The 21,422-nt window shown below is 43.7% G+C and overlaps 1 protein-coding gene across 2 annotated transcripts in view; it reads left to right on the forward strand.

The window, feature by feature from the left end:
* TGFA (transforming growth factor alpha) overlaps positions 1 to 21,422 on the forward strand; it is a 110,020-nt gene that overhangs the window by 68,560 nt on the left and 20,038 nt on the right. Inside the window, exon 3 of one of the 2 annotated variants that reach the window (XM_077766328.1) lies at positions 19,493 to 19,613. In XM_077766328.1, the coding sequence (XP_077622454.1) occupies positions 19,493 to 19,613 (121 nt within the window). The remainder of the gene's footprint in view (positions 1 to 19,492; positions 19,614 to 21,422) is intronic. The other variant, XM_077766329.1, reaches the window with a different exon arrangement.

A 21,422-nucleotide genomic window follows, 5' to 3' on the forward strand; every position in this document is an offset into this window, starting at 1 on the left:
GTTTGCCAGGAAGCCCCAAATTGTTGAGCCCATGCTCAACAGAAACATGTATGCTTGATTCAAGATTAAAAAGAAGAGAATGTCAAAAGTAATATCATGGATCAACTCTGTGGATGATTTATCCAAGTAATTAATACAGGCTGGATGTTGATTACAAAGTAGACATAAAGATAGAATGTGGCCTGACAGCAAACTTCATATTGGTACATTTTCTGGAAATTTCAGCATGCCACAAATTGAACACTTGAAAAATTCTTTACATACCTGTTGGTTGTGGCATTACTCAAAAGGTTAGAGAAGACAACAGGGACACCTGTTGCTTTGAATGCATCTTGACCAGAAAGGATAGCAGGTTGATATCTGTGTCTTTTTAACGTTTATAACCTTGAGAGCAGGCAACTCTGGACATAGTTCAGCTTCAGGAAAGCAGAATCTACAAAAATTCAGAGAAAAACCAGATGTGATCCCGTGATTAGAATTCTAAAAAGGAATATGGCCTGAGAAGGTTGGAAGACTTGTAAAGGTTCCAAGTTTATAGTCAGAGGGTGCATGAGAAAGACAAGGAATACACATTTAAAGACCTAAGGACATCTGGGTTCTCTGATGTAGTTCTCTGGTGCACCACTTAATAAGTTGTGCAGAGAAGATCAAAAGAAAGACATGTCCCAAGAGGTATGACAAAGCACAGTATTGAATGACACTTTGTTGAGTGAACAAGGATGTTGGTGCTTCCTGGGTGGCAGGTGTTCCTGTGGGTGCTGGCAGGTGTTTACGGGAATGTCAGGAAAACTGAAGGACAGAAGAAACTGAGGATGCCCACGTGGCGATTGGCCACACACAAAGGGCATTTTAAAGCTATATTTGGGAACAGACAAGTAAAAAAGGAAGGAATGAGTCCATTCTTTGTGGCAGGAGGAATAAGGTTAGTACAAAACCAGGAAAAGACTACTTTTAACTATAATTTTGTTTTCATGTTTTCTGTCAAGGAGAAGGGTCTTCAAACTAGAGAAGATAAAGATAGTAAGTAAGAAATAGAAGGATGAGCAAGGATCTTAGCAAAAGACCATCTAATGTTATAAATTAATTTATTTTCAAAGGTACAGCTGAATCACACTTCAGTATACTGAGGAAAGTTGTAGCAAATATCGTTCCATCCCTGTTGGTAATTTTTAAGAAAAGTAGCAAAGGTGAAAACTGCTCAGACAGTGTAAAAAGATGAATATGTTCCTGACTTTAAGTAAGAACACCTGGAGAATCTTTATAGATGATGGGGTGTCTGGGGGGCTCAGTTGGTCAAGCATCAGACTCTTGGTGTCAACTCTGGTCATGCCCTCACAGTCCCTGAGATGGAGCCCCGCATCAGGCTTGCTTGGGTTTCTGTCTACCCCTTCCCCCTGCCTCTCCATCATTTGTGTGCACCTGTGCACATGCTCTCCAATAAGTAAATAAACATTTTTTAAAAATAATATAGATGATAAAATTTCATGATTCTTGGAAGAAAACGCTAGACCAAACTACTGCAACAGACAGAGAGTGAATACTTGGGCCCCTGAATGGATCCACCAAAACTGAGTTACAGCAGACTGACTTTATTTCTTTTCTAGTGTTATAGGACTGATGAAGGAGATACTGCTTCCAGGGTAATGCTATCAAGAAAATACAACCTGATTTCAGCAAGGCCCATGACAAAATCAAAGTATTCAGTAGGACAGAATGGAGAAGTGTGAGATAAAATGGGTGGCTGGTCAGTGAGATGGAACAATGATGGAGATCTCCTTAAATGAATGGATCCCCAGGCATATCTGTCTGGGTTCCCCTGGGAGCTTTTGGGAAGGGTAGGAAGTTTTTAGCCAGAGCATCCCCAAAGAATGTTCATGATGTATTCATATTGACCTGGGAGGGGATGTCTAGGGTGTGCCAGCAGTATGTATCTTCCACTCCTGTTGAGAATTTTATGAACAAATGGAAAAAAGACCAATAAAGCAAATTTATCACATTTATGGATGATGCAAAGCCCACGATGACAGCTGGAGTGTTGGATGACAGAATGAAGACTCGAAGAGTAAAAGTATTGCTAGCACGGTGGATCAAAGCCAATCAACCAGGTTAAATTGAACAGTGACACACTTAACACTATTTAGGTTAAGAATGATTTAATTAGGGTAAACGAATGATTTAATTAGGAAGAATATGAGGCCAAGTTTGACAACTGTTTATGTGGGGAAAATCTAGAGGCCTTAATTGACCATGAGCTTCTATAACCCAGCAGCATTCCAGCACTGCTAGCAAAATTGATGGGGAATTAAGTTATATTAGTGTGGAAATCAGGTCATGAGAGATAATATTTCTACTGTACTCTGTTCCCACAGCCCAGAGCTTTAGTGTATGGACTCTGGGGTCACACTGCCTGTTTTTAGATTTCCTCTCAGCCTCTTCTAGCTCCATGGCTTTGAGCAAGGTCCTAAACTTCTCTAAATCTGTATTCCTCATCTGTAAAATGGATAGAATAACAGAGCTCTGATGTCATAGGGTTTTTCCAAGAATTAATCTAAATGAGGGGCGCCTGGGTGGCTCTGTCGGTTAAGCAACCAACTTTGGCTCAGGTCATGATCTCGCAGTTCATGTCTTTGAGCCCCACATCGGGCTCTGTGCTGACAGCTCAGAGCCTGTAGTCTGCTTTGGATTCTGTGTCTCCCTCTCTCTCTGCCCCTCTCCCACTCATGCTCTGTCTCTGTCTCTCCCTCAAAAATAAACAATAAGCATTAAAAAAGTTTTTTAAAGAATTAATCTAGATGGTACATATAAAACTCTTAGCACAGAGGCCTACCCCTAAAGCATTTAGTCAGTGTTTTTGTTATTGGTGTCGTTGTTGTCGTTACTTATCCTGTAGTGGACTATTTAAAGGTGGACACTAAAAAAAAAAGTCGGAATTTTGAGGTAAAGTGTTTATGGGTTTTCTTGCTTAAAGAGAATTTATAGGGACTCAGAGTGTATATTTGTTATTTATTGCAATATAACAAATTACATCAAAATTCAGCAGCTTAAACTGATAAACATTCGGGGCACCTGGGTGGCTCAGTCAGTTAAGCGTTTGACTTCGGCTCAGGTCATGATCTCACGGTTTGTGGGTTCGAGCCCCATGTCAGGCTCTGTGCTAACAGATTAGAGCCTGGAGCCTGCTTCAGATTCTGCGTCTCCCTCTCTCTCTGACCCTCCCCTGCTCACGCTCTCTCTCTCTCAGAAATAAATAAAACATTAAAAAAATTTTAAAAAACTTGATAAACATTCATCACACACAGGCTCTGAGAGGCAGGAATTCAGAAGCAGCTTAGCTGGAGGTTCTGATTTAGGGCCTCTTTTAGAGATTGCTGTCAAGATGTCTACTGGGGCTGCCCTACCATCTGGAGGTTTGACTGGAAACTAGATAATGACTCATTCACATAACTTTTGGTAGGAGCCCTCAGTTTCTTGCCACGTGGACCTCTCCTTTGGGCCTCCTGGTGATCTCTCAACCAGCTTCCCCCAGAGTGAGCCATGAGAGAGAAGGCGAGCGAGCAAGTGTGTGCAAGGAAGAAGTTACAGTGCCTTTTGAGACCTAGCCTCTGAAGTCACACACCCTGAGATAGTGTGGGAGGGGACATTACAAAGCCATGGATACCAGGAGGTGAGGATCCCAGGAGCCATCTTGGAAGCTGGCCATTACAGGGAGTTGATCACCACAAAGACTCCGATTTGATGGCTGACTGCACCTTGATGAAAGATTTGTTGTTTAGAAGGACAGTTACTCTGTGTGGCTTCGGAGGGCAGAATTCAAACCAACAGGCAGAGAGATCTTTAGGGCTTTACTACTTATATTATTTAACTTTTTTTATTAAGAATGTTTTTAATATTTATTTTGAGAGAGAGAGAGCAGGGGGAGGAGCAGAGAAAGAGAACCCTAAGCAGACTCTGCACGGTCAGTGAAGAACCCAATGCGGAGCTCAAACTCCTGAACCGTGAGATCATGACTTAATCAACTGAACCACCCAGGTGCCCCTGTACTATTTCACTTTTGATGGAAAAGAAACATCTTGTTGAAATATAAGGTCTTTGTTCCTGAACCAGTATGCCTTGGAGAAACTATTAAGAGAGAAAATGACCTTGGTGTTTCTGGAATCCTTCAACATTTCTGCTTTTGAGAACAAAGTTCCAGTGTGGCTGGTTTATACTTAGCCTGTGGGGTTTAAACCAGGAATTCCCAACTTTTTACGAGGCAAAACCTTTACATGACAGAAGGGGCAGGAACATCAGCACTGAATTTTTCTCACTGGGAATCTGGCAGACCTTGAAGAGAAGGGTAGGGACACAGCTCTGAGGGATATTGGCCACATAAGGCTCAGGCGTACAGCAGGGGAAACCGGTCTACTCTCTGAGCATGCCAGAGTTCTTGCTGCCACTTTGCTGGGGATTCCCATAGGGAGACAGATAATCCACTCAGTTTTTATTTTTATTTTATTTTATTTTCCACTCAGTTTTTAAATAGCCTCCAGGAGAAACTTTTTAAGTGGTAGAGGTGGTGAGGTACTATTATATTGGTCACCCAGTTTGCACATAATGTAGGAAATGTCTGGCTCCCTGGATAATGCTGGAGTACTGAGTATACCCTTCCCGCATTTGCCCCTGGATGCTCATGGAAGTGAGTGATCAGTGGAATAAGAAACTGCCCGTACTAGAAGCTCTGAAGGATTTCTGTCATTGAATGTAAAGATGGGACCCATTCTGCCCATCTGTTGCAAGAATGCAACACCCACTCTTCCGGTTGGAAGAGTAGGTGAGGGGACTATCATGTGCACAATCACATCAACAGCCCAACCTTGGAAGGCCGGAGCATGGGGAGAAAGGTGGGCCATGTGGCGGTGGGATTTGGGGAGATCAGTCCGGAGCTTACTGATAACCTCAAGAAAGGACACCGTGAGGGCCACACTATGTGATGAACCCAGTCAGCTCTCATTTCTGGTTATGGCATGGATGCCTGGCAAACAAGGGAAGAAATCAATAAATTCCTTCTTGTCCAAAGAGGAAACTCTCTGCTGTGTTTGCTCGGTCTCCTGCTTCTACCCACCAGATTCCTCAGATATTTGAAGCCAGTACCTTTGAACTGTCCCTTTTCTGTCTTTATCTGGACCCAAGATATTGAGCAGGGCCACACAGTCTTTGACGGAACCTACCTTAACCTCCATAATACTCAACAATGTAGTTTTTTGTTTGTAAAAATGATGATGAAAGAAGTTACTGGCCATGTGAAAAGATTCATTATATGAGAAGAACATTTTTGAGTAATTTCAGTGTCTGTCTATACTCCTAAGAGATGGGAGAAGGTGTTGGGTAATCTCAATTTGTGTCTTTAGGACTGAAGTTGACATTACATCTATGAAACCATACCAGGGAGCTGTAAGTAAGAGACATCTGCATATACCTCCATGTTCATTGAGGCATTATTTACAATAGCTAAGATATGGAAACAACCCAGTGTCATCAATATGAATGGATGATACATACATACACGGAATGGAATATTGTTCAGACACACAACAGAATGAAAATTGCCATTTTCAACAACATGCAACAACAGGATGGACATGGAGGGCATTATGCTAAGTGAAATAAATCAGAGAAAAAAACAAATGCCATATAATCTCATTTAAATGTGGAATCTAAAAATGGGAAAGAACAAAAAACAAAAAACAAGCTCATAGATACAAAGAACAGATTGGTGGTTGCCAGAGGCAGAGATTGTGGGAAGATGGGTAAAATGGATAAAGAGGGTCAAAAGGTATGAACTTTCCAGTTATAAAATAAGTCCTAGCGATGTAATATACGGCATGGCAACTGTAGTTAATACTGTATTTCATACCTGAAAGTTGCTAAGAGAATAGATCTCAAAAGTGTTCATCTCAAGAAAAGAAGCTGTAACTATGTATAGTGATGATGTTCACTAGACTTACTGTGGTGATCATTTTGCAGTATATACATTTCAAATCATTGTTTTACATTTCATTACATTACATTATGTATATACATTTCAAATCATTATTTACAAACCTGAAGCTAATATAACATGTCAATTATACCTCAATAAAAAGTATTCCCTTTACTTAGGCAAATTATACTATGTATTAAAAGCTAAGAGCAGTTGGTATAGAAATCTGAAATATATTCAGGTTATTAGTCAAGTAGGTATAAAAAAAGAAATGGCTGCAAGGAGATAAAAAATATGACAACTAATTTTGAATATTCACAGTGGACCAATGAGCAACAGATGATATTACAGTAAATCATATCAGTGAAATTTAAACATGACCTGGTAAATATCTCCCAGAACTCAGAAGGATGAAGAAACAAAAATAATGACAAACGAGAAATCTAGAAAATAGAACTAGATGCTGCAATATACAGAATAATGATTCCAAAAGAAGAAGATAAAGCAAACCAGGGCTGACCTAAAGAAATAAATAGAACTTTCTTTTAGCTTTCCATGTAATTTAACAATTAATGAAATGGTAGAAGGCCTATGGAGTCTACAGATTGTGGCCCAAGTTGCCATTCATCTGCAAAGCCATGAATCCAGATGAGAACACAGATGTTCTTAGACATACAATGTTTTATTAGGTAAACATACCTCTCACATGCCTCCCTTCCTGGGAAAAAATACCCTCTTTGGCCAGATAAACAGTTGTATCAAGATAAAAAGCCCCAAAATGGGGACGAGAGAAAAACAACCGATAATGTGGGTCCAAGCAACTTGTCATTTTAGTTATACTGAGTACAAAATTAATTATTAAGTAGAAGTTACACATAAAAATAATGTAATAGGTATATGAAATCAAATTCTAGTAATAACTGATAACTAGGGATAAGAGGAAGGAGGAACAAAAAGTACACTGAATGTCTTATCTAAATGAAAGGTCAGATTTCATCGTTAACATTAATAATTAGAATAAATAAGCTAAAAATTTTAATGTAAAATAAATAAAAATGTAAAGACAACCATCAATAGATTGAAAAGAGAATATATCTGTTCTATATCACTACAAGAGAAGAGAGGTCAAGGAAAGATAGTCCTATATACAAAGGACAAAACAAGGAAAATTACTGGAAATAAGCATTTATAAAATGTTCTGCAAAAACTGGTTATTCCTCAGTGATAAGATGGCAAGTAATTTTCTTAAGATTTTTGCATTTTCTAAAATTTCTACAATGAGCATATATTACTTTTTACTTATTCAAAAAAATTTTTTAATTTATTTTGAGAGACAGAGCAGAGGAGGGGTAGAGAAAGAGGGAGGGAGAGAGAGAATCCCATGTAGGCTCTGTGCTGTCAGCACAGAGCCCAATGCATGGCTCAAACTCACGAACCCTGAGATTGTGACCTGAGCCAAAACCAAGAGTAGGACACTTAACTGACCAAGCCACCCAGACACCCCATGAACATGTATTAGTTTTTAAACAACAAGCTTTAAAACTCTTTGTGCAGTTGCTATAAAAGTTGTTTACATAGAATACACTATCAGTAAAACTAAAGGATGGATAAAAAGCCCCCCATGATTATGATGAGATATTATCAAGATATTCTGGGTCAGATGGTCACATACTTTTTTTTCCAGTATTGATTTAAGATTTTGCACGATATGGAAATTTACTGAAATTGTAGGGTGTTCACCTTCTGACTCCTAAAGACTGAAGTTATAGTAGTTATGGTGCTGTCCTGCCTTGGTAACTTTTGTCTAAAGGGCTGTGAGGTCCCAGGAAATTGACATCGGCTGTGTCACACAACCTCTCGTTGATTGTGGCAGCCCTGCCTGATATTTTGTTTTGTTCTCAGACTTTAACTTAAAGAAGCAACCTTTGCTCCATCCACACTTTGCACAGGTTCAAGTGTGGATCTCATAAGCATTCAGAGCAAGGAAGGGGCACTCCTGGCCCCCAGAAGACTATTACCACCCTTCTAGAGGTGTTTAAGGGTTGACCTGACCTCTCTACACTGGAGAATGGACAGGACGTACTCTAAGCTGAAGAGCAAGGGTTTCCAAGTAGAGGCTTCTAATCATGGCCAGACTGACTTCACATCCTAATTGTAAGATAACGCTAGTGTTGGGGTGAGGTTCCCAGAAGCGACAATGGGAGAAGGGAGAAAAGGATATGATTTACTCTAAGGATTTCTCCCTTATCAGAAACTCTATAACCAACTCCGCGGACACTATTCAGACTTCAGGCTTGGCATTAGAGTAACACTCTCTGCTATAACAGATAAGTCCTGAGTACTGTTTGTTTCCTACTCATGTCAAAGTCTGTGCAGGTGTGCCTGCCTTGCAGACTTCTTTCCATGCAATTAGTCAAGGACCCAGGCTATTTTCCATCTTGTGGCTCTTCCATCTTCCATGCCCTTGGAAGAATTCTCTCCTCCACCATCAGCTAGGGAAAGAAAAAGAGAGATCTCACAGAGGTTGTTATGGACCAAACCTGTGAGGGGCACACATCATTTCTGCTCACATCCATTGGCCACAATCTGGTCACATGATCATACCTACCTGCAAGAGAGCTGGGAGATATAGACTCTGTGTCCAGCAGGGAAAGGAACACAAGTGTGGGGAAATTGGGAATCACAGCTCCAGATATTTTCCTTCTTCTCATTCCCTGCTTTCTTCAATAGAACAGTTTCACTGCTGTTGGCCTTCAACTGAAAAAAACGAAACAAAACAAAAAATGTGAGCGTATGGGTTAGAAATGGAATAGATCACGTAGGCCATATTCTTTCTGGGGTTTGTTTATAGTAGGGGCATTTAAAATTTCTATGCCTAGAGGCCAAGCCTGAACTCAGACTTTACTATGCATCCTTCATCTGAGCATCCTCTGTCTTCTCTAAATATTTATTTTGTGTCTCCTTCCTCATCTCCTTTTAATGATAAAATACGAGACAGTAACATGTTTTGTTTTAGGCAGATTCACAAATCTAGATTCTTTAAGGCCAGTCTTCTAGAAAACTGCAGTCCTTTGAGCAAAACAATAAAAAATTAAATTTGTTTAAATTTTAATTATCTTTATAGTGTTGTATATAAGGTTTTTGTTTTGTTTGAGAGAGATTGAGCATGACTGGGGAAGAGGAGCAGAGAAAGAGGGAAAGAGAGAATCCCAAGCAGCTCCGTGCTCAGCACAAAACCCAACACAGGGCTCAGTCAGATGACCATGAGATCATGACCTGAGTCCAAATCAAGAGTCCAGCACTTAACCAACTGAGCCACCCAGACACCCCAAGGTTTTAATTTTAAATAATGTTCACTTTCAAACATTCAAATGTTTATAAAATTTGGAAAATTATAAAAGAGAAAATGATTGTCCATAAATCCCACCACTCCCTTAAAATCTAGGCATCTTCCCTCTGGAATATAATCTTGACCAAAGGGCTTTTTATCTAAGGGCAACCAAATATCATCGCTATAACACCTGGATAAAAAAAAGAAGAGTCACATTTTTGTCATGGGACAAATTCCCAGCCACTAATTTACGTCTGTGTTTTTAAGGCTCTTGAGCTTTGCTTTAAATTTACCTCTGGATGCCTCAGTTTCCTCACTTAAAATGAAGAGTACCCTTCGTCCACCCAGACTGCATCTGCAGATTGTAAATGAAATAGGCATCTGTCAAAAGTTCTGAGGGAATAGAATGTTCTAGAAAAACAATCATCCTGGTAATACTACATGTACTCAGTGTGGAAGGTTTGAAGGGTTTATGGTTCAAAGACTCAACAAGAGGAAGCATTTATTCCTAAGGGTGGATTGAGGGTTTCCTGCCAACCACTTTACCTAACAATTTTGATATTAATAAAGAGGAGAACAGAGACACACAGAGACCATAAAGCCAGGTAGCCCTGGGCTCCAACGGGGCTGTTCCTTCAACAAAGCCAAAACAGAATTCCCCATCCAGCAGGACTCGGCTCTAGTTCCCAGAGCCATTCACGTTTTGGTTCAAAGCTGACTGATGAGAGCCAAACATAGATATCCTTGTTTGCTTTGTAAATCAAAATTTGAAATGAAGTTCCAGATGCTGGTTGACACCCAAGATGATGTAATTAGAATAAAGGGCTTTCTGGTTTGTAGATATGAAAGAAATGATGTCTTTTTGAAATCAAATTATGAAATAATAAGAGAGAAGAGAGGTTTGGCTTTCAGTCTTCAAAGCAAAATCATGACCTGCAATTTTTTAAATTGATTTTTTGCTGAAAATTACTAAGGCCAAGGTAGGGAGAGAAGGAGCAACCTAGGGACTAGAGAAACAGGATGATGAAGATGAAGAGGAGCTCAGTGGAAGGGGTATTCTTCTGTGTCAGGTGTACCCCCTTCTATTTCCATCTCATTTTAATCTATAATGGATCTAGCTTGCAGTGTGGGGACAGTTTGGGACGTCTCACACCTGTGTCTCCCTCCCTCATGCCCTTTAGGGGAGGAAGTAGTGTTACTGGGGACAGCTGGGGGCATATCAGGCCACGTTGAAATAGGCATGCTGGGCATCATTAGAAGAGTATGCAGACCCTGATTCTAGCCTGTACTTCACATGACTACGCTGAGATTGTGTTTTCCATTCATGAAGCCTCCTTGCTAATTAAAGCCATTTGCCTGGGAACTTTGAGCTCTTTTACTTCTAAATGGTCCTGAGGTTTTTATGTTTCATGGTCATTACTGATTCGTTTATTATTCAAATAGAAGAGTTGTCTTAACTACAGAAGGTGCCCTTAAGGCCTTAAGGATTTCTTAACCTCAATTTATTCATATCCTCTCTCTCTGTCTCTCTGTCTCTCTGTCTCTCTCTCTCTGTCTCTCTCTCTCTCTCTCTCTCTCTCTCACACACACACACACACACACACACACACACACTGAAGTGACAATGTCACTAAATATTAGAGCAAGAGCTTTAGAGACAGCCGTCCATGAGTTCTGGTTTCACCTCTGCCATTCACTAACTTAGCAGCATTGAACAAGCTTTACCTCCTTCATCTTCATTTTCCTTATCGATAGAACTGGGGTAGTAATGACTACCTCACAGGACTTTTGTGACAATTAAATGGAATTCTCTATATACAATGCCAGTCATAATGCTTGCAGTTATAGACAATTTATTAATAGTAGTTACTATTAATAATAAGTCATCATTAGCATCATCACAGTCCAACCTCAGAAAATCCACACTGGATTAAAAACTCTAAGTCTGGGTACTTTATTTAGGTGGGATATGAACCTAGCAAAGTAGATCTGTGTTCATGTTATCTGTTCTCTGTCTGTTGGACTAGGAAAAGGTGATATAGATTCTACCTTTGACAGAAGCACAAAAAGGATGAACCCCACAGGGGTCAAATACCACCTATGACTTTCTCTCTGAATGTGTATGCTTTCCCATCACACACACGTTATTAAAAACCAGTATCTTTGTGGGAAAGTAGAAAATATGTCCTCTACTTCTTTACTGATACCTTTCTATGAATTCAGTTCTATCACATCTGATGTACCTCCTCCTTGGGTTTTACCCAAAAAGAGGAGTGATCAGAGGGAAGTGAATTAGCTCAAATGTTCCCTTACCGTCTCCCTCCCCCCACCCCAGCATCTTGTTTAAAGCTGCAAAAGCAATTCAAGAGTCCACTGTAACTCTGCTCTGAGCCAGAAGGCTCCCAGTCTTTTGGGCATGAGCACCAACCTAGCCCAGAGGTTGGGGCTATGATGGGGGTGTAGTTTGTGAGGGGGCTGACTACCATCCTGTGAATCAGCCCTCACCCCACTTCCAGTTCTTCCTCAGTTAACCATCATCTTTGGACATATAGAAATCTCTTTTGCTTCTGTGTTTCTCAGCTGCTGCTCTCTTGTGTGAATAATAAGTTCCATATGTGTCATTTCCCACTCCTCCCCAAAATAATGCTGCTTCTTGTTTCTCCTAAAAGTGCCCCTTTCCGATTACCAGAAGCTGCCTAACAAGTTAAGTGTTCTCCTTCCTCACTGCCACTGATCTGTAGACTTAGATTGTGTGCCTTCCCATTATTCTTCCTGGATTTGAATAGTGTCCTAATTTTCTACAGTTCTGCATTCTTTTAAAATCAGAAAGAACAGAGATAAAATTACAATTCTAGTACCTTCTAGCACTTTCTAACATACATCCATTGGCAAGGTTATCTAAACCTTGACGCCAGTAATGCTTACCCCATAGGGTGGTTGGAGGTTTAAAGAGATGATGCCGTACCTATTCCCTTAAATAGGGCTGGATGGATGGGTAGGGTCTAAAGCCAGTTTGAAAAAGCCAGATAGAGTCAAAATTAGCCAGTTTTGGAAATGATTGCTGAAGAATCAACAAATCTGTGTTCAGGGATTGTGTTATAGGAAAAATCTATATCTTTTAAATATAGAAGTTACTTTCAGGAAGTTGAGAATCTTGGGGAGGGGGATGGTAATGCCAAAAATGGCACTACCTTCCACCCCCCACGCCCCCCATACATCATCAAGTGGAGTGGTGGGAGGAACCTCAGCACTACTTAAGGTGACTTTTTTCTTTCATTGCTTGACTAAAATAAATGTCCCTTCTCTCTGAAGTGGTGGTACTCTGAAACCAGACTGTTTTCAAGTTGCTTTACGTCTTTTTTTAAGGTATTCACTGTCTTGGTTTTAATAGTGAATGAGTTGAATGATTATATTTATCTCATCCTACACACACATCCCCGAAACAACAAAATTGATCCCCTCACCAGTCAATAGTGCTGGTGAATAAGATGTGTTCTCCTACTGTCGTGAGTGTAACTGGGATTGTTTTTTCTGTGCTCTCCTGATTTCCACTGCTGGTCTGAAAGCTGCCCCCTTGTTCTGCCCACTCATGCGGCCTCAGGAAATGCCCGTTACTGATTCTCTTTCTTAATGGGGCATTCCTTTCTCTGGTAAAGGTCAGCAGCGTTACCACACTTGATACTGACAGTGCTTTCCGTCTTGAGGATCACTAATACATCTTCTAAGAGTTTTTATTCTCAACCCTCAAACACCCAGGGGCCAGAGTTTCTGCTCGCCAGTCTGTATCTGGAGAGGCACCTGTGTTCTCTACCATTGACTTCTCTAAGCCCTGGCCTCGCCCTCCTGCTACCTTGTATGTAAACCTCTGCACCAGCCTTTCCTTCCCACACTGCTTAACGCTGTAGCCTCATTCATTGCTTCATGTGAGCTTGGAATGCCATCCCTGTAAAATGGGCCTGATGGTGGCCTGAAGCAAACCTCCCGCATTCGAGAACCGAGCCTACAATCGTGTGTGCCTCTTGCCTGGCACCTGGGAGCTTCAGACTGCAAGTCTCGCATGTATACACTTTCCCAGCTTCACCGGGAGCTGCTCGCCGACTCCCATCTTCATTAAATTAGTCTCCTGCCTTTTCTCCTAGACATTCCAGAAGCATTAGTTGGTTTTGCCATTGTAGTGTCTGAAGAGAAAATATTTAGTCCCAGGTCAAAAACCTTGGCTGCAAGTTCCTACTAAAAAGCCAGGCGTCATTATTAAATTGTCACAAAGTTAGCCATGATATTCGAGGAAGTGATGAAATGGCTATAAATGATGTAAGCTTTGCAGAGGGCAAATGTGTCCGCAACTTCTGACATCTGGAGGAGAGAGTGAGGGGCCACCGCTTCAGCCGGCTCCCCCCCACCGGCCAGCCCAGAAAGCCCAATTAGGACTGCTTTGAAAGGGAGGTGATTGTACTTGGTGGTGTAGATGCTGCTCCTTGGGGAACCATCCAGATGGCTACCTCCCCCGCCCTTCTGAGCTGGAGAGACCCCTCCTGTGAACTGAATCCCTGGTTTCCATGCCCCTCGATTGCTATTCCAGACCCTCTTCCCATGAGTGAAACTGGGCTCCAGGCCCTATTAGTGGGCCCGTGGTCTCTGGGCAAAGCTATCACGACTTCCCTGGAGAACAGTGGTGTCTGCAAGATGTCCGTTTGCTCAACAGGTCAGAGGCCCCCCTCATAAATTTCAGAGCAACAGGAACTGAGCAGCTTTGAGATTCCAGCTATGGATGGGCTCAGTATGAGGTCTGTTCTGAAAACTGGAGCGTTTGGTTTTCCAATCAGCCCTGAGGACTAATCAGACTCAGGGCCTGGAGACAAATGCAGGGTCCACAGCCCTGGGGAGTGCAGCCAGCTGTGTCTCCTCTCTGCCTGGACTTCTGGGGGGGCCCTCCTTGAAGGTGCTTGTCAGCCTTCACTGCCTTCCTTTCTTAAGTGGGAGGTTTTCTCCATTTTAAGTATATAGGCCTTTCCTTCCCTCACTTGAATTTTCCTTGAGTTTTGGGAAAGAAGAATTAAGAGGGAACTGTACAAGATAGTGGAGGAAGGTAGAGCAAGAGTAGAGGGAGAAAGAAAGATAAGGAGGAAGGGAAAAAGAGACTCTTTCTCTAGGATAATGCTGGGAATTTGGAGGTTTCCTAGTAAAGCTCACTTTTACTTAAGTTACTGAGCAAATCCCCCACCTGCTGTGACTGCCTACCCTGCCTGGTTTGGAGAGGTGGTATATGAATGGTGCCTGGCACACAGCACACACTCAAAGTGGTAGCCCCTCTTTCCCTCCCCAGCCTCCCTCAGACTCCCTTTCCTCCTGAACCGTGGGGAAGCTTCTGGGAACATCAGTAGGAACAGTCTTGTGTGTCTGGGGTTTTCTGCAGCATTGGGGTTTTCCTTGCCAATTCTGGTGGTATCTGAGGCAATCATCTTTAGAAGCCCTGGAACATGGGGTGCCTGGGTGGCTCAGTCAGTTAAGCATCTGACTTCAGCTTAGGTCATGATCTCACGGCTCGTGAGTTTGAGTCCCGCGTCAGAGACATAGCCTGGAGCCTGCTTCGGATTCTGTGTCTCCTTCTCTCTCGCTGCCCCTCCCCTGCACTCACTCTCTGTCTCTCTCTCTTTCAAAAATTAACATTAAAAAATTTAAACAAAAAAATCTTTAGAAGCTCTGGAACAAGAACAGTCACTGCCCCTCACTGTGGCTTTACACTTTGCGTGCAGCTTTTGGGCACATGAGCCCTGGAGGCCCGCACAGCACCTCCAGGGCCAGACGTGCCCAGTGCCTCCCTTCATTCTGTGGCTGGCTCACACAGAGGTGGCTCAGTGAGAGCTCAGGGCTCCAGTGCGGCTCACCCTTGGGAACCATTGTTTGATTCCCTCCTCCTGTCCACTTCTCAAGTGCAGGTCACGTCCCCCAAAGGTGCCAAGTATGCCACTGGAAACAGGACCTGCCCTGCACATTACACACATTAGACTTCTTGGGGTCAGGGGCCAGGACTATACCTTGTGCAGATTCTTGGACTAAAGACTGGCTTTTAAAATGTTTGTGATTATATCAAGGTGAAAAAAATGTAAGTAACCAAAGGAAGCCGTAATTTTACACGAGTGCACATGTGCACTGCATACTGACATCTTTCTAAGTGGTGGGTGAGAATGGGTTTTATTATCTAAGGTGCTTTTGTTTCATTTTATGTTGGCATTTACAAAAGGTTTTCTACAGTGAAGTATCACTCTTGTTATCAAGAAAACAGTTTTAAAGATAAACATTGTTTGGGGCGCCCGGGTGGCTCAGTCAGTTAAGCATCTGACTTTGGCTCAGGTCATGATCTCACGGTTCATGAGTTAGGGTCCCGCGCTGGGCTCTGTGCTGACAGCTTGGAGCCTGCTTCAGATTCTGTGTCTCCCTCTCTCTCTGCCCCTCTCCTGCTTGCCCTCTTCTCTCTCTCTCTTTCTCAAAAATAAACCTTTTTTATATATAAATAAATATCGTTTTAGTGATTGTGATAGTCGACTGGCATTGAGCTCCTTTGGCACCTCACGGCCCTGGGCCAAGTCAGGAAGGTGGGATTGTGGAGGGCCAGAGCCCGAGTTCTACCTCAGATGCCCGTTCTCATCCTGGTCTCTGACTGCAGACAGCTGCCACCACTGTGACAGTGGCAGGGAGCTTCCCCATTGCCTGGGCTCTTTGGCTTCTTAGTGAGCTGGGTGACACAGGGAGGGTTTACACTGGCAGCTGCTCCAGCCTCATCTCTGGGAAATCCAGGAGGGTGTTGTCCACAGTAACACATAAAATCCTCTGCAAAAGCAGCCACAGAAGAAAAGTAACCCTGTGACCATAGACTCGGGCAGAGCTGAGCCTGTCCTGCATGTGCAGAGCAAGTGCATTTATATGTACTGGCCTGTGTGCACCCTTGCACAGACTGTGCTAGGAGGCACAGAGCTCCATTTACCACTCTGCTTCAGCACATGTCCTAATGTGTGTTGTCATATACCAAGCAGACACCCAACCTCTTTGCTCTTTTCCACCCCATCCTTATTTTCCTTTGCCCTCACCCCACCTTCCTTTCATACTGCCTGTCTCAGTCTCCCTCTGCTCCTCTCTTCCCCCCCCCCCCCCCCCCCCCCCCCCCCCCCCCNATGGTATCTATTTTTATGAAGACTCCTTGAGTCATTTATGAGATGAAGTAAAATATCCATAAATTCAGGCTAAAGGAGATCCCAGCACTGGGTCTCCTCCTTACCAGTCACTTGTGGAGAGTAGTGTTCCCGAAGACAGACCCAGAGTTCCAGTAGTGTGTACCTATTGACCTGACACATTACTACAAAGAATGTTAGCAGATTTCGAGCTTTAGTGTCATTTGTATTTTGAAGAGCTGCCCAATGACCCTTTCAAGACCCTTATGTTTTGCTTTTCTGAGAGGTCTTTCGTCTCTAAACAGTGTGTCTCATGTGTAATACAAGCCTGTGTCTCAGCCTGTGCCCACCAGAATCACCTGAAGGGCACGGGTACTCGATATCAATTCTGTCTCAGTAAACCTGACTTTTGAAGAAATCACCTGGAGAGCTTGTCACACAGATTCCTGGGCACAGTCCCCGAGACCCTAATTCAGTAGGTCTAGGCTGGGGCCTGTGAACTTGACTTTCTGACAAGCTCCAGGGGATGTAAAGCTGCTGGTCCCCAGACCACATATGAAGAGCCCAACTCTGAGCCCTGACGGAGGACTCCCACTAGCCACTTGGAGGTAGTCTTCTAAATGGCATTTTGTGAAGCTTATCAAAAGCCTTTTTCAGGGTCTACATCACATTAGATCCACTAGCCCCTCATCATTCTGTATTTGCTCCTTGGCAAGTTTAATAAACACAGAGAAGCCAGTTACGGGAACTGCAGCAGTCCTTCCAGCCTCAACATCCCCGTGTCCACGGTCAGTGAGTGACCAAGCGCATTCATCAACCACCCGGGCCTGGGACTCCCAGGTAACTGTAACCAGCAGAGGAGCACATGTCCTGGAGGCTGCTGCTGGACAGGGACAGCAAGGCCGCCAGCAGCTCTGGGTCGACAGCTCCACCTGGCTTTGGGCATCTCTGCCTGTCCTCACACGGAAAAGTACATAAGGACACTTGGACTGTTAGTTACACTACTCTGGATTTATGGCAGGAGGGAAAGATGATATACAATAATGGTCTTACCACATGTGGAGGTTCGTTAGCATCTCGGGACTATCAGTGACCATGATAGAAGGGCTGTCAACTGTGAGGTATGTACCAGACAATTGGTTGAGTGCGGTCCTGAACAACTTTGGCCTCGAGTGCCCTCAGAGCCACCCAGGAGGCAGGTGGACTCCCTGTGGCAGAAGCAGGTTAGAAGAGCTCAAGTAGTCCCTCATCCAGGTGGCAGTGCAGGATTCGAACCCCTCTCTGCATAAGCCCATGTTCTTAGCCACTAAGCATTCTCTCACTTTCTGCATCAAGGAATCTGTTGAATTTTCAAAAATTTTCAAAAGCCTCTGCTTTTTGTACTGGAATTATGAGATTTCCAAATATGATACTTCTGGAAGCAAGTCGTGGAGAGATAGCAATGTGGTTTTAATATGTAGTGGTAGTCTAAAACCCCACAATAAGAAATGATCTGCGTTTTCTCAAAGAGCAAGAGTTCATATTTTTTTTCCAAAAAAATAAGCAGGAGGGGTGCCTGGGTGGCTCATTCAGTTAAGTGTCTGACTCTTGATTTTGCCTCAGGTCATGATCTTGTGGTTCGTGAGATTGAGCCCCACATTGGGCTCTGTGTTGAGTGTGGATCCTGCTTGGGATTCTCTCTCTCACTCTCTCTGTGCCTCCCCCACTTGCCTCCCCCCCCCATCTCTATCTCAAAAACTAAACATTAAAAAATATATATAGGATGGGGCGCCTGGGTGGCTTAGTCGGTTAAGCGTCCGACTTTCGCTTAGGTCATGATCTCGTGGTTTGTGGGTTCGAGCCCCGCGTCGGGCTCTGTGCTGACTGCCAGCTCAGAGCCTGGAGCCTGTTTCAGTCTGTGACTCCCTCTCTCTCTGACCCTCCCCTGCTCATGCTGTCTCTCTGTCTCTCCTAGAAATAAATAAAAAAACATTTAAAAAATTTTAAAAATATATATATATATAGGGGGAAGACCCACTCCCCAAAACACAAACATCAGAGGACCTTTTGAAAAAAGCAGTGGCAACTGCATCTGTCATGCCACCTACTGTGTCTCCAGTGTTATTTGGACAAAACAAGGCTATTGGAGTCTAATAAAGTAAATCCATAGTGATGTCCTCTGGGATGGTCAGTGGCTGGCTGTTTTTATTCCTATCTGACAGCCAAGGAAGGAAAACCACGAGAGGTTTGGTGACACCCCAAGCTCTTGTGAGCTACAGAGGCCAGAGCTTTGAGTGGCACCAGTCCCTGCCCCCGACTCCTTGCCTTTCCCGCCCACTCCCAGCTTTCACAATACTACCTGTGCTGCTCCCAGATGGACCTTCTGGGCTTTAAGTCATCTTTGTGGCAGGATCACTCCCAATCCCCTTGCCCCAGAGAAGCTCTTACTACCATTTTTGTGTATAGCTTTCCCAAAGTTCTTTGTTTCTAAGTTTCTATTTGTTTGAGTAGGATCTTACTGTACAGACCACATTGGAAATGTACCTAATTGCACTTACAATAATATAGCACAGACATCTTTTTGTATCATGAACTACTCTTCCTCAGCATCAATTTAATGGTTATTTAGAACTCCTCTGTTACTACGTTCTGGTTTCTGGCATTTAAAACAGAGGTTTAAAAAGCTATCTTAAAAGAATGATCACTGTCGCTTTGCAAAACTAAAATTAGGTCACATGGGTAATAAATAGGCTTTAAATGGTCTGGTAGCTAAAATTGCTCTGGTATCTCTGAATTACACTGAATCTTTTGGAGAGATTGTTTTGTTTTCTACGAAGGTAAATAAATAATAAAGCCCTGCTGGAAAGCACATGATGCAGGTGCCTCCAGTCCTGGACTAGCTGTTACAAAGTGAAGGAGAGCTGACCAGGAGATACTGGGAGGGACCAGAAATCCCAGTCATTAGAGGGCTCCTCTGCTTCTTGATCAGTGAGATAGGGGCCTGTGGGTGTGTCTTGCTCATCTGGGATCTGAGCCATCTGTCTTTTCTCTCCGCAGCAGACCCCCCTGTGGCCGCAGCTGTGGTATCCCATTTTAACGAGTGCCCGGATTCCCACAGTCAGTTCTGCTTCCATGGAACCTGCAGGTTTTTGGTGCAGGAAGACAAGCCAGCGTGTGTGTAAGTGCTCCCTGGGGTCTGGGGTCCTGGGACCGGAGGCATCCCAGCAACCAATTAAAAGGATATTAACCTCCATAAGATATGCCTGAAACCCCTAAGGCTGGGCATGTTGGAGGATCAGAAAGCAGGCTGGTTAGGGTGCCTGGGTGGCTCAGTGGGTTAAGTGTCCCACTCTTGATTTCAGCTCAAGTCATGATCTCATGGTTTGTGGGATCGAGCCCTGAGTTGGGCTCTGTGCTAACAGTGTGGTGCCTGCCTGGGATTCTCTCTCTGCCTCTTTCTCTTTTGCTCACTCGCTCTCTCTCTCTCTCTCTCTCTCTCTCTCTCTCTCTGCCCCTCCCCTCTCAATAAATAAATAAACATTAAAAAAAAAAAAAACAGATTAAAAATACAGGTTCCAAGCCCCAGCCCAAGCCACTGAGGCCAGGGGCTGGAGCCTGGAGATCTGCATTTTCAGTAAGCATCTCCGGTCACTCCTGGGTTCAGCAAAGTCTGAAAATTCCTAGATTTAAGTTTAATTCACCAGTTAGAATTTCTGGAATGAAAGGGACTGGGTTGGCTCCCTCTGAGTAGTCAGAGTCTCCAAAAAGAGGTCCTTGCCCTCCAGCATCTTTACAGCACAGCTAATAAAATAAGCTGGAAGTGCCTGCAAATGGTTAGTGTACATAAGCGGTAACAGAACAAAAGCAGCTTGGAAATAAAGATGCCACCAGGGCACAGCGGTTTCCACACCAGGCGAGTATGAGCCCCCTGGGGCTTCTTAAAGTGTGGCTGAGCCCCACCCCAACCCACTGAATCGTAATCTCTAGGAATGGGACCCAGGAGTCACATTAGCTAAGAGCCCCCAGGGATCGCCATGGTCAGCCAGCCTAGGCGGAAAGGCACTTCAGGAAAACTCTGCAGAGCAGGTGTTAGGGTTTGCCTAGTGGGGAAAGCAGAGAGGTTATTCCAGGCCCCAAGTGTCAAAGGACCTGCACTTATAGGTTATCTTTTGTGGCAACAGCAGGAGAAAACAAGATTGGAGACAGTTTGGAGACCAGAGCCCATTGGAAGTGAGCCTTTATTCTCTAGGCAGTGGGAGCCATCTTGGTTTTGGAAAGGGATGTTTTAAGAAAATTAATCTGCGCATAGGAGACTCCTACTAAGTGGCCCTGTACTCACCCATGGCACTATTGACATTTGGGGCTGGATAAATCATCCCTGTTGGAGTTTTCTTGTAGCAGCATCCCTGGCCTCTACCCGCTAGGTGCTAGTAGCACCGTCTCCAGATTGCCACATGTCTCCTAGGAGGTGGGAGGGAACCTCACCTCCCATTAAAAACCACCCATCTACCCAAAGTTGCCATTTTTATTGGTCACAAATGTTGGAAAGGCAGCAATTCCATATGGTCCAAGTTAATAGTACTGGCAAGTAATAGTAAATGTTAACAAAAGCTGGCATTTATTGAGCTTTTGCTTCATGCCAGACATTGTTCCAGGCATGCCCCATATGCTAACTCATGTCATCCTCATAATGACCCCATGAGTTAGGCACAGAGAGGTTGTGCCCAGATCGTGTAGCAGAGCTCACATTCAGACTCCTGAAGCTGAGCTCTTAACCATGATGCTAAGGGTATCTGATGCTAAGGCCCAGGAGACATTGTGGAGCTGCCACAGTAAAGAGGGGTGGGCCAGGCATTCCTCTTTCTGAGGTGCAGCTGTATGAACATGGGCAGGCCTCTGGGGTGGCTCTGAGCCTCACCTGGAGAAGCATGCTGGTGACCTTCCTCCAGGCAGGACTGTGCGAAGCCCACAGGTCTTGTCCCCGGAG

Source organism: Crocuta crocuta, unplaced genomic scaffold (genome assembly GCF_008692635.1).
Source record: "Crocuta crocuta isolate KB4526 unplaced genomic scaffold, BGI_CrCroc_1.0 scaffold113, whole genome shotgun sequence".
NCBI lineage: Eukaryota > Metazoa > Chordata > Mammalia > Carnivora > Hyaenidae > Crocuta > Crocuta crocuta.